This window comes from Protopterus annectens, chromosome 12.part0, assembly GCF_019279795.1.
Source record: "Protopterus annectens isolate FY-2018-M chromosome 12.part0, PAN1.0, whole genome shotgun sequence".
NCBI lineage: Eukaryota > Metazoa > Chordata > Ceratodontiformes > Protopteridae > Protopterus > Protopterus annectens.
In genome coordinates, this window is record NC_056746.1 from 284,260,124 (window position 1) to 284,273,806 (window position 13,683).

The 13,683-nt window shown below is 42.1% G+C and overlaps 1 protein-coding gene across 1 annotated transcript in view; it reads left to right on the forward strand.

The window, feature by feature from the left end:
* TRAP1 (TNF receptor associated protein 1) overlaps positions 1–13,683 on the forward strand; it is a 950,501-nt gene that overhangs the window by 739,088 nt on the left and 197,730 nt on the right. Inside the window, exon 13 of the mRNA XM_044089342.1 lies at positions 4,033–4,218. Within this exon, the coding sequence (XP_043945277.1) occupies positions 4,033–4,218 (186 nt within the window). The remainder of the gene's footprint in view (positions 1–4,032; positions 4,219–13,683) is intronic.

The window sequence follows — 13,683 nt, forward strand, 5'->3', positions numbered from 1 at the left end:
TCAAGGGAATTTGCCTGACGCACAGAGTCGGTTCCCCTCCAGAGGCAGAGGAGGGAACAATAATGGTAGACGTATGGCAAGACTCTATCTGCCGTCGGAGTCCGTTTTTCTACTCCTTCTAGACCTTACCCCAAAGGCCAGAAAAGTGGAAAAATGTGGTTCCGCAAACAATCTCAAGGGAATTTGCCTGATGCACAGAGTCGGTTCCCCTCCAGAGGCAGAGGAGGGAACAATAATGGTAGACGTCGCCCTAGAGGCAGAGGGGGTCCGCAGAACCAGGGCAATCGAGAAACCTTTTCCGATAAGCCCTTCCAGCATCCCTGAGGTGTTGCCCGACTGTCCACCTTCGGAGGCAGTCGGGGGAAGATTATCACTGTACCCAGAAGCCTGGCTATCCCTAACTCAAGACAAGTGGGTACAGTCCATCATTTCCGAAGGCTATTCCATTCCCTTCGTTCACATTCCAAACCAATCAAAAAAATCCCTTCCAGATGTTCCACCCGCTCAAAGGGATCTTGCAGCTTTGGAAATTTCAAAGCTGCTTGCAAAAAGAGCAATTCAGCCAGTTCCAGCAGACCAGCAAGGATCCGGAATCTACTCCAGGTTCTTTTTAGTTCCAAAGAAAACAGGGGACTGGAGACCAATTTTGGATCTCAGTATCTTGAAGAAGTCTGTCAAGAAAACAAGATTTCGGATGGTCACGCTACAGTCCATCCTTCCCCTATTGGGAAAGGACAACTGGATGTGCTCTATAGACCTTCAGGATGCGTACTATCATATAAAAATGAACAGACGCTCCAGAAGATTCCTCCGCTTCAGGCTGGGAGCCAGTCATTTTCAATTCAGAGCCCTGCCCTTTGGACTCACCACTGCCCCCCGGGTGTTTACCAAATGCATGGCAGTGGTAGCTTCTCACCTGAGACGTCAAGGATTCCAGGTGTTTCCATATTTGGACGACTGGCTCCTCACAGCTCCCACCAAGCATCTTCTTCTAATGGCCAGAGACTACACCTTTCGCATTTGTCAAAAGTTAGGCATCTCAATAAATTGCGAAAAGTCTGTTTTGTCGCCTTGTCGTGCTATTACCTTCATAGGCGCAAATCTAGACACAGTCAACATGTCTGCGAGATTAACAGATCAGAGAATAACAGACATACGCAAACTGGTCTCTCTTCTCTTCAGCAGCAACAGAGTCAAAGCCAGGTTAGTTCTGAAAGTATTGGGGATTATGGCGGCTGCTATACCTCTACTTCCATTAGCCAGATACCACATGAGAATCCTTCAATGGATGCTCTTCACACAATGGTCATACCAGCAACTTCCGATGTCTCACACCATTATGATTACACAAACTTGCAAGAATCATCTTCTGTGGTGGATGTCTTCCCCTCAGCTCTTCTTGGGAAGACCCTTTGTTCCTTCCCCTCCGGTTGCTACTCTGACAACGGACGCCTCCCTGATCGGGTGGGGGGGGCATTATCAGGGCAGAACTGTCCAGGGCATATGGCAACCAGACGAATGCCACTTGCATATAAATGTTCTAGAGATGAGAGCAGTGCTTTTAGCGTTGCAAGCCCTTCAAGACTCTCTTCCCTTGGGAACGATAGCAATCCAGACGGACAATATGTCTGTAGTGAGGTATATCAACAAACAAGGCGGAACCAGGTCCTACCCCCTATGTCGAGAAGCACTCAGACTGTGGCAATGGGCGATTTCTTCTCAGCGGTTTCTGATAGCAACACACATCCCCGGGAAGTCCAATCAAATCGCGGACAAGTTGAGCAGAGCTATCCTCATGCCTCACGAGTGGTCTCTGAAAGATTCTATTGTGAGAAAAATTTTTCTCAAGTGGGGTCAGCCTTGCTGCGACCTTTTTGCTACTCCCCAAAACAGCAAGTGCAGAGATTATTTCACCCTATTCCCGTTACCAGGCCAGCCCAGCAGAGACGCTCTAGTCCAAGTTTGGCCCCGGGGACTTCTGTATGCATTTCCTCCCTTCCCACTAATCTCTCAAGTGATACAGAAAGCTATCGCTCAGAAGGCCTCTTTGATCCTCATTGCTCCTTACTGGCCTTGACAGGTTTGGTTCCCCTTTCTACATCAATTTCTGTTGGAGCAACCCTGGCATCTGGACCTAGTTCCAGATCTTTTGATCCATCAGTCGGGTCAGTTTCATTGCTCCCTAACATCTCTGAACCTCACTGCTTGGTTCCTCCAGTTCCTACCTTAGCCAGGCTTCCTCAAATATCTCACACTGTTCGAGATATTTTAATAGCTTCACATAAATCTTCCACTCGAAAAATTTATCTTAGTAAGTGGAAACGTTTTGCCTATTTGGCTCAAGGAAAGGACTTAGATCCTTTCACTGCTCCCATCCATATGGTTCTTGATTTTCTAGCTGAACTCTTTCATACAGGTTCATCTCCTTCTACTCTCAAAGTTCAATTGGCAGCTATATCTAACTTTCATGTGGGCATTTCAGAGTCTGCCATCATGTCCCACAAGCTTTGCAAAGCCTTTTTGAAGGGAGTTTTTCTACTCAGACCTCCTATAAGAAATCCTCCTCCTCCTTGGGACCTTAATTTAGTTCTCAGTTCTTTGATTCTCCCCCCTTTCGAACCTGCAGCTTCCTGTTCATTAAAATTGCTATCATGGAAAACTCTCTTTCTGGTAGCTATTACTTCAGCTAGAAGAGTTTCAGAACTTCATGCACTCAGCTGTTGACCACCTTATCTGTTGTTCCATAAAGACAGGGTATCCTTACGAACCAACCCGTCCTTTTTACCTAAAGTAGCCTCTGCGTCTAACCTAAATCAAAGCATTGACCTCCCTGTGTTTTTTCCAGAATATTCTAATAGATCTGAACAAAAATTGCATTGGCTAGATGTTCATCGTCAGTTAAGGTACTATTTGGATAGGATCAAACAATTCAGAAAAACTGACCAGCTGTTTGTCTATTATGCAGAAGGCAGAAAGGGACTTTCTGTTTCCAAGGTATCACTATCTAGATGGCTAACATCTCTGATTTCCATTGTTTATGAAATTAGACACCAAAAACTGCCTAACAAACCTAAGGCCCACTCCACCAGAGCTTTGGCTACTTATATAGCCTTCCAGGACAGACTGCCTATTGACACCATTTGTGCAGCGGCTACTTGGGCTACTCCTCACACTTTCATTTCACATTATAAGTTGGATTTAGCTTCTAGGCATAGAGCTAACTTTGGTACCACTGTTCTCAAGAGTCTGTTCCGTTAGGCCACCCGGGACAAGGTGCTAGGGACGCGGTCCCATCCAGCAAGAATGAAGGCGAGATAGACAACTTAACATATAGAAGTTATGTTCTTACCATAACGTTCCATGTTAGTTGTCTTCTTTTCGCCTTCTTTCTTGCGTCCCACCCTCCTTCCCCCTGGCCTGGACAGACCTAGAGGAGTTTGATTGTGACCTCTCTTTCTACCACCTCTTTGCTATAGGTATATGCTCTGCTGTGCATATTTTCCTGGATCAGGCTTCAGGTCACCTTTCCTCTTCCCCTTTGTTTATAGAGGTGGACACTCTTTCCAGTTTTTCTGGTTGTATTATTAGCTGGGCCTAGCTCACAAACGAGATCTGAGGTAATTCACGCCTAGCATTGTGGGATATAAGGGGAGCCTCAAGCCGGTGGAACCAACTCTCGAGCTTTTAGAGTGGCCGAGTCGGAGCCGAGGTCGGCTCCGAACCCATCCAGCAAGAAAGAAGGCAAGAAGAAGACAACTAACATGGAACGTTATGGTAAGAACACAACTTCTATTTATGAAATGATGATAAAATATTTTGCGTTGTAGTACGAGACCCAGAATTGCTTTTATAGTTGGTCTAGTTTACATATTTATTGTAGTAGAAATATGAATGTTTACTAAAATGTATGAACATATACCAATTTTACCTTTATCCCATTGTTTCTTTTCTTCTTCTTCAATGTGAAGTGTCAGACAATTTTGTTCTTATAATTTCTTATAAAGCTGTATTGTATGTATTCCCTTTTTTCAGGAAGACATTGCAAAACTGCTGAGATTTGAATCTTCTGCATTACCAGAAGGCCAGCTGACCAGTTTGACAGAGTATGGTAATCGAATGAAACCAGGAACACGCAGCATATATTACCTGTGCTCACCAAACCGGCATCTTGCTGAACATTCCCCGTACTTTGAAGCCATGCGACAAAAGAATATGGAGGTAGAGAAAGAGTTAATTTATGTATAGGCTGTCAGGGACAGCATTTTTGCATTTACTAGCATTTCAGAGGAAGTTTGCCAAGGTATGAGAATGCAACATGTAATTTTGACTACATGTGCATGTCTGAAACTTGAAAGCAGGAATAGACTCCGATATAATGTGCCATACATTTCACCTAGCAAGTCTTGTACTAGAATGGCTCATTTATGAGCATTAGTTGTTCTTTGTAGTCATCAGTTATTGAGTCTGAGTGCTTTACTTTCTGGCTGTCTTGGTAAAGCATTAGAAGCATGTTAATGAGTTTGGTGGAAGCAGAGGCAAAACAGCCAAAGGAATAGTGCTTGCTGCTAGACTGTCAGCTGTTCAGTTTTGTAGTAATATGTTGCGTGTAAGACCAGGTGTGTACAGATCTAGTTGTCTTCATGCTTCTGTCACCTTCCACCCTTAAGGGTCATTATGTCTACCTCATTTCACTTTCTGTACATTTTTTATGCTAACATACACATTTTCTTTGTGGTCCTGTTTGACCATTTGTTCCCCAAGAAAAACGTTCCTAATGTTATTTACAAACATATTATTTTCTCCTTAGGTCCTTTCTAATCCCATCTCTGCTGACCATCAAGCCATCCACCAGCTTAGGCTCATCATATCCATTCCCTCATACAAAGGAAGTATGCAGTACCGTACATGTGCAAGAGCCACCCAGGGAAAGGCATCTTTCAGGCAGTTGGGGGGGGGGGTGTATTTATACCCTATTCAGCTCCCAGCAACTGAATGAATTTGTTTATGGCCATAACTCCTGCCTGTTAGTAGTATGAGCAGCTGCATTACTCCACGGGCCTTCTATGCCCTTACACCCTGTGCATGTATGCTGCTGCACATGTGGCAAAAGCTGCCATCACCAACTTTGGCGTCCAGAGCCCACATCTTCCCTACATTTGGTCCCTGCCATATCTGAGCCATCCAATAACCAACTCCCTCCCCTGCCAGGATGTGCTTGCTCACTTTCTCCTGCATGTGCCATTAAATACCCAAGCTGCAAAGTTGAACATAGAGCACCTGGGCTGTATATAGGGATTTAAACATCTACGTCACTGGCAAAGTCTTTTTTCTAAATTTTTTTTTCAAATTTTCATTCATGCATTCTCTTTGTTTGACAACAGGTTCATGCCATTCACTTTATTTGTAGCACCCAGAAACCTGTATAGTTTTGCTCAGTATTTTTTATCACTCTTTTCACTCCCATCTTCTGGTAGGTATATATTGAGGTTTCCAAGTTTTTTCCCTAAAATCATCTTTGTTTCCATTGATCCTTCTTCTTGTCCTCCTCTTGTGCTCTACCATGCACAGGTTCTAAGCATGGGGTTAGTACCGAAGATGTGGTTTCACCTCCGTTAGACACAGCACACTGGTAGAAATGTGACTGAATTCTAGAATTTTTGCCTAAATTTAAACCTTTACTTCCTGTTCCCCTATAAATTAAGACCATATTTTTCCCCTTGATTTTTTAAAAATTATCTGTAAAGCTTAGTAGTACATGCAGGGAGTTAGTAATTACCAGTTGTATGTAGTAGTCTTCCTTTTTATTAGTTAAAAGATCTGTGTCAGGAAATCTAGATCTTTTCCGAGGCATTTTCAGTCAGCATGGTAATTTTCAGATGAGCACTTCCCAACACCAGGTAGCACAGGTGAGCACACCTTTCCAAGCAGTTGTCGTAAAGAAACTCCATGCTTTTTTTTTGCCTTCATTTATCAGAGTATAAAACAGCAAACAAAACTTCAAAAGTCAAAAGGAATGACAAGCAAAGTAAGATGATCCGTTTAATACACTGAAGCGCTTTTCGTACGTTACATACACGAACTTCATCAGATAAGGAACAGATACTGAAATACAATTTAAATAGTAAAAACACAGTCACCTGATAAATCAATTAAAACATTAAAGGCATATTAGCTATCTTTGAAAACGTACTTTCTTAGAAACTTACTATACTAAATAAATCTATTTATTTAAAAAGTGAATTATTAAAGTAATATTTAAAATTACTAGTATCAAAAAATAATCAAAATAATCAAGTTTTAAAAGCAAGTTTTAAACAACTATGTGAAGTCTAATATTAGACAAAATACTTTAGAAGAAGTTTTTTGTCTAATATTAGTCTTCACGCAGTTTTTCCTTTAGCCCAAGCAAAAATGGCCTCACAGAAACTTACAAACAGTTCAAGAACAGCAAGCCTGTAACTGAATTTTTTTAAATCTCAGAAAAGTGGGAAAAAAGCAAGATTTTTTTTTTTTTGTTTGTTTTTGTTTTTTCAGAGATAGCAGAGGTTCACAAGTAATATCAAGTTATAACAGTGCAGTAAATGACCCCACACAAGAGTGCTAGGTCAAAGACAGAAAATATACAAGTTTTGAGAAAAAAACGATTTTAAAATTAAGTGCAAACAGGAAATTCAGTAAACAGCTTTAGGTTGTGCTCTAAATACAGCTGCTAATGCAGAAATCAAGTTTAACAAGCCAGAAAATGCTCAAACTAGGCAACTATGCAAAAAAACTTAGCAAATAAACAGAGAAAAAATACTTAAAATCTCAAAAGTGGCTCCCTTCTTCTCTCAGCGTTTTCTCCTCTTGGTGGGTGCTTCACCAACAGCCAACAAGCCTGAAAAGACGCCAAACCCACGAGGCAACTAGGTTTTAAGAGAGGAAGATGAAGGAGTTTTGGAAATGACCCCTGCTGGTCAATAACACTACAGTTTCAAGTCAGTAACCACTCCCACGGGGGGCAGGGGAGCTGCTCAATGTTTTTCACTGCCACTGATCAACAGAGAGACTTTCCTTTAGCCCAAGCAAAAATGGCCTCACAGAAACTTACAAACAGTTCAGGAACAGCAAGCCTGTAACTGAACTTTTTTAAATCTCAGAAAAGTGGGGAAAAAAGCAAGATTTTTTTTGTTTTTGTTTTTTCAGAGATAGCAGAGGTTCACAAGTAATATCAAGTTATAACAGTGCAATAAATGACCCCACACAAGAGTGCGAGGTCAAAGACAGAAAATATGCAAGTTTTGAGAAAAAACGATTTTAAAATTAAATGCAAACAGGAAATTCAGTAAACAGCTTTTGGTTGTGCTCTAAATACAGCTACTAATGCAGAAATCAAGTTTAACAAGCCAGAAAATGCTCAAACTAGGCAACTATGCAGAAAAACTTAGCAAATAAACAGAGAAAAAATACTTAAAATCTCAAAAGTGGCTCCCTTCTTCTCTCAGCATTTTCTCCTCTTGGTGGGTGCTTCACCAACAGCCAACAAGCCTATTCACTATACTTCACTGTTGCAATAATATCTTGTCTGTCTATGTATAAATGGTCATCAGCTGGCACCATTTTATAGTTCTTTCTTGCTTTACTAAGAGGTCTGCCAGTTTGCCCCATCCACAACAGCTGGTTAAGCCCCAGGCCCATCATTCAAAGGCCTTACCCGTAGTATTTACTCAGGTTTGGCGAGGATCTCCTGTAATTCGTGGATCCATGCAGTTTAGATCCTGAAAAGCAGCCTACTCCAGGAATTTCTGCCATTAAAAGGAAAACGGATCCCTCCCCATAGGAGTCTTCAGATTGTTATGACTCAGATGAGGACAAGTTGTCACATGTGGGCCAGAGTTCTACAGCATTATATGCCAGCTCTGTGATGCCCCCATCTCAGTCTTATCTTCTAAGAGCCTTTCCTTTGGAGACACTCTTTATAAAATGAGAGAGTCCTTCAGTTGGAAGCATAGCGATAGCTCCACTCCAAGAAAAGATTCAGGCAGTTTCTTGGTGTTCAAGACGTACCTTCTGTCCTCAGATCCTCTGGAATTTGAACTGGTGGATGACGTGGTTCAGGACATTTGCCTACATCATGACTTAGTCTCCTTCCCCGAGACATTCAGTGGTGGAGCCTGAGAGGGTCTCTTCAAAATCTAAGGAAGCAGAGGGCCACTCTTCCCAAAAAAAATCTTGAGATTTGGTAAAGAGAGCAGACCCCGTGATATAGAGTTGGAAAGAAAGCTTACACTTCAGCTGTCCTGGACATGAGACCCTTGAATTGCCAGTGTCATATGGTCCAATGTCAGGAGACCATCCTGGATCAGATGAAACAAAACATAGATGGGTGGATGTTAAGGAGTTGCTATATCTGTGCAACACCAGATGTCCTTCTATATCACTGGGGATCTCCTGCCAAGGATAGCCGAACATCCATCCAGTATACCAAAGCCTTTAGAACTTGTGTGGGCTGTACGTCACACATATGCTCCCTGTACAGGACATAGGGAATAAAGGTGACATATGGCCGTAGTTACCAAGAACGGAATTGCCTCAGAAGAGAACAGTCTCCATCGGACAAAAAAGGCTATGCACACCCAGGAGGAGAAAATGCAAATGGAAAAGGAAGACTCTCGGGCAGGAGGGGAACCAAAACAAAATCCAAAAGAAAAAAAGGGTTGGAGGGAGGGCATGAAGAATGCAACAGTGAAGAGAAGGACATCTACTGTTATGGTACGATTTTACACAACTGTACTTTCCCAAGTTGCCAACCTCTCAAGTGTGGTTTTCTTGCTTTAGAAACATCAAACAGGGCAACTGCCACCAGATCAGTTAGCAGAAGGCATGCCTAGCTAAGAGAACAACCTCTTTCAGAGCATGTTAAAGCTGAAATCCTTGGAGCCCGTTTAGAAAAAATTTCCTTTTTGGACCCTAGCTAAAAGGATCTTTAAGAAGCTGGAGGAGAAGGCAAAGATTATGCAGATGATCAAAGACTTCCTGCATTTTCCCCTGCCAAGGTTCATGAGGAATTACACCATTAAAACATTGTACTTTCCCATCTCTCAGACCAAAATTTGGACAGAAAGACGAGAACAGGAACATTCTTCAAAAAGTGGAAAGCCATCTCCAGGCTCAGAGCTGTTGAGTCCCAGACCCAGGTGCACAGCAAGGGGCAACTGTGACTCGAGAGCACCTTCATGTCTTGCTCATAGAAGACCCACTGCAACCCTCACCTCTCCTCTGCCTCAAGGCAGATTTTCCCCTCTTTTAACCCAGTTGGCAAAAAGTCATGCAAGACAGATGGGTTTCTGTACTTGGTAAAATCAAGTTACAGAATGCACTTTGCAAACACACCTAAAAATTCTCAGGCATTCTCCCATCCTTCCCGCCATCATTTCAAAAGTCCAACTAAATGAGACACAGGCTCAGGACCTAGAACTCCTGGTTTAAGCGTCCTTAGAACCAGTACAGCAGGAAAACAAAGGGACAGGGTTTTACTCAAAGTTGTTTCTGGTCCCCAGAAATAAGAGTTTATCGAGACTTATCTTGGACATCTCAAAAACTAAACAAGTCCCTACTGATTTCCAAATTCAAAATGCTAACCCTCAACTGTTATCTTTGATTTTCTTTCACACTGTCGTTGACACTGTGGATCTATAGGATGCCTACTTCTACATCCCCATTACAGAGGACCGCAGGGGAGGTTCCTTTACTTCAAGGTAGGGAGCTCCCACTGTCAGTTGTGTGACTTCCCTTTGACTTATCCACTGCTCTCAGAGTCTTTACCAAACATCTGGTTCCAGTGATATCTTAACTGCACATCCTGCAAGATGCCAGGAAATCCTATTCAGCTAAATGGAAAAGGTTTTCCCATTGGTGACGCATACATGGCCAGAACCTACTCTTATCTCAGGTTCCTGCTGTACTGCAGTATGTCTCAGAGGTACTTCAGTCAGGTTTGGCCTGCTTTTCTTTGAAAGCTCAACTATCAGTTATCAATGCCTGCCTCCCCTAATGGCTAGGGCAGAGGTCAAGATTTTCTTCATGGGGAGTCCTGCATAGTAATCTGCCAAGGAAACCCATCCCTCCATCTTAATATTGCGCTAAGAAAGTTTACACTTCCTCCTTGTGAACTAGGATCTTTGGCTTCTCTAAAATTCCATATCTGGAAATTTATACTTCTCTTGGCTGTCACTTCTACTGGGAAAGTTTCTGAGCTGTAGGCTCTCATGACCATTCCACCCCCCCTTCTTATTTTTCACAAGGATAGAGTGACTCTCAGGGTTAATTCATCTTTCTTGTCTGAGGTAGTAAATTAGCTGTTCCTCAATCAAGCTATTCATTTTCCCACTTACTTTCCCAAAACACAAAACAGAGGGGAAAGGATCTTACTTTCTCTGGGCATTCACAGCCAGCTCAGATTTCATCTAGACAAAACAAAATCCTTCAGAAAGACTGACCAGCTATTGGTATCATTTACAAGCCCTAAGCTGGGCCAGCCAGTCTCCAAACAAAGTATTACAACTTGGATTTCTAAAAGCTCCTCACTTCTGCTGCTCGCACTGTGGGTAAGACCTTGAATTATTGCCGTAAAGTGCATTCCGCTAAGGCAGTGGACTCCTCATGGGTGTTTCAAAAAGGAATAGATTCCAGGTCTATCTTAGAGACTAACACTTGGTCTTCTGTACACACCTTTACCAAACACTACAAAATTGATGCTTTGTCCAGGTCCAGGGCAGTTTTTGCTTCATCACTTCTGTACAGACTGCTTGACAACTTGTCTGGTTAGTAACTAACCACCCTTCTTTCCTCCTCGGGCTCTAGTGATCCCCTCCCCATATGTCAAGAATACTGCAGCAGTGATTTCAGTAAGGACATAGTAGTTGTCCTCATCCCAACCTCCATCCCCTCTTCTCTACCTTACTTCAACCTTCATACTCCTCTCCACCTTTCCTTTAAACCTCTGCTCTGTCACATGGGAATGGGGGAGTTTACTTACCTATTCAAACTACACCACTCTTAGCTTACCAGTCAGTATTTTTCAGGCTGCTGGCTTGGAGATAGCCTGAGGATCCATGTTCATATGTCCATACCCCATTGTATACGAGCTGAGGTCATGTGTTGGATGTACAACCTAGGGTATGGAAAGTTTTGGCACCCCGGTTGGATGTCAGAGGTAACAACCTGTATTTCAAGAATACTGCAACAGTGATCAGTAGGACTTCTACTGTTATGGTAAGTTCTTACACAACTGTACTTTTCATATGGTGACTGTTGAAGAAGGTCTTGCTTTTACTGACAAGAGAGTTCTTGAATTGTTTCAGTAGGTGGCATGTGTATCTTTTGACATATTACTGTATGCGAGCCACAGGAAGAGGTTCTTTTGGTTCAGTCTGGGCCAGCACCACTTTCAGTATGAGGTGGTACCATTAAGTCTGTTGTCTGTTTTACCAAGGTTGTGACTGTAATAACTGAGAACTGAGGCTTTGCAGGAGAAAAAACCTAATATTCTCTGCCTAGATGACTGACATTTGGTGGCTACTGTAGTCCACACTGATAGCAGACTTGGTGTACTCTGAACACTTCACTTGCTTTTATTTGTGATCTTGGTGAAAGGAGAAAATTTGTACAAAAATCCAGTGGTCAACTCTGCCATGGTTTCTGTGGATGCAGCCAAAAGATCAAATTTATCTCAAATTGATAATGTATTGCCAAACAACAAAAATGGTCATATACTGGATAGATATGACAAAGAAGTTTACACTTCTGCTATAGTGGATGTCAGGTTGATTGCCATGCCCACGTTTCAGTACTAAGATGACATTATAAAGCAAATTACTTGTTTGAGATGTCAAATGCAGCCCTTAAGCACAGCCTTTTACTCTCTTGAAAATTGTACAACATAAAGGCTGAACAGTGACACGAGGCCAAATAAACCACCCAATCCAAACCACAGTTAGCAAAAAACCTTATGTCAAAGACTTTGTTGGTATTAGGTATGGTGAATTCCTTAATTTTTATTTGGCCTTGTGTCACTGTTCAGCCTTCTATGTAGGCCAAACATCTAGACCATTACGGATTAGAATTTCTGAACACACCAGTGACATCAGGAACCATAAACTTTCAAGTGCCCTTTACAAACATACACTTAAGCACCCCTCTGCTTCATTTCATTTCACAGTTATTGACAAAGTTATAGGCGACAGATCCCATAAAAGTGGATGGCATACTATTTTAAATAACAAAGAAAGAAAATGGATAATTAAATTGTGTGGTCTTTTTAGCCCTGGTTTGAATGAACATCTTTAAAAAATTTTTGTAATATGAATCCTTTGTTCATCATGAAGTTGCTGCATGTCTCTCTAACATTTTTCCAACAGGAATCCATCACTCATTAATTATGTAATTGGCAAGTGCTATTATATCAATGTTCTGATGTATTTTTTTGTCTTTGATAGTTCAATTCATGCACTGAAGAAGGCTTGTATAGCCAAAACTGGTTTGCTTATTTATTATATGGCATTTTTGTGCTGACTTGGGGATAATTATATGCCCTAGTTGAATTTAATTTTATATTTATATAAAATTTATATTTTTTGGCAACCTCCATTGGTGCTGGCCCTTGATTTTTGTTCCATTAATTACCAGACCCATATGACCAGATATGTTTTGGCTGCCCTCTTTCAGGTTTCTAAGGTGGTGTCTGACGTTTCTAACTCTTAGGGAAAGGCTTTGGCCCTTTCCCTGCTGGACTTCACTTCACAAGTTGCCCATCATTCGATCAAATGCAGCTGATGCCTCTTCCAGGGCTGCTCCCTTTGGTTCAGTTATGAGGCATTATTCTTTACTTTGGGCTTTGCCTGATGACATTAAGGCCAAACTTTTGGATGCTCCTTTAGATAATAAAAGGCTCTTTGGATCTGCTGCTGACCTTTTCAAGTCCTTCCAAGACGAGGGCAAAGCCTTACAGAAGCTTATACATAATTTTGTTTCTCACATTCCTAAATTTCAGAGGAACTATTCCTCCAAGTCTTCGTTTTTTTGTAGGCAATCCTGCTCTTCTGTCAAAGGCAAGAAGTGTTCTAAGAGTGTTACTCCTGCTAAGTTTGCTTAAACCCCTCACTCCCAGAAACCTTCTTTTCAGGGTAAGCCTGGTTCTATTTGATGGTTTGCTCCCGCTTTCTCTTGGCCAGGTTCTCTTTTCCTTCACTCTTTCCCTGTCTTTTCCAAATTGGCTAAAAATCACTTCAGACTTCTGGGTTCTGTCCTTCATTTGCCAGGGATATTTCATGATTTGGAAGTCCCTTCTTATTTTTTCAGACATTTTTCAACCTCCTTGGGAACAACGTTCTCATTTTGCAGAGGTTTTTCTCTCTCTCTTGGCTGAGGGCACCATTCAAAACATGCCTCCCACCCAGGTAGGGAAGGGTTTTTATTCCAGAATGTTTTTGGTCCCACAAAAGAAAGGTACATGCTCCCTTTTGCCAGGCTTCAAACGAGGAAACTTCAGTGGTACCTCGGATCAGTGTGGCTTCAACACGGCTGCCCCTGGAATTCCTGGTACCCTTTCTTCCCTTTCTCAAGCTTGAGCTTCAGTGGTGGTTTTATCAACTTTCTTTCAACCTGGGGCTTTTTAAAGCTCCATTTCCCACTCAGGAGTTCATT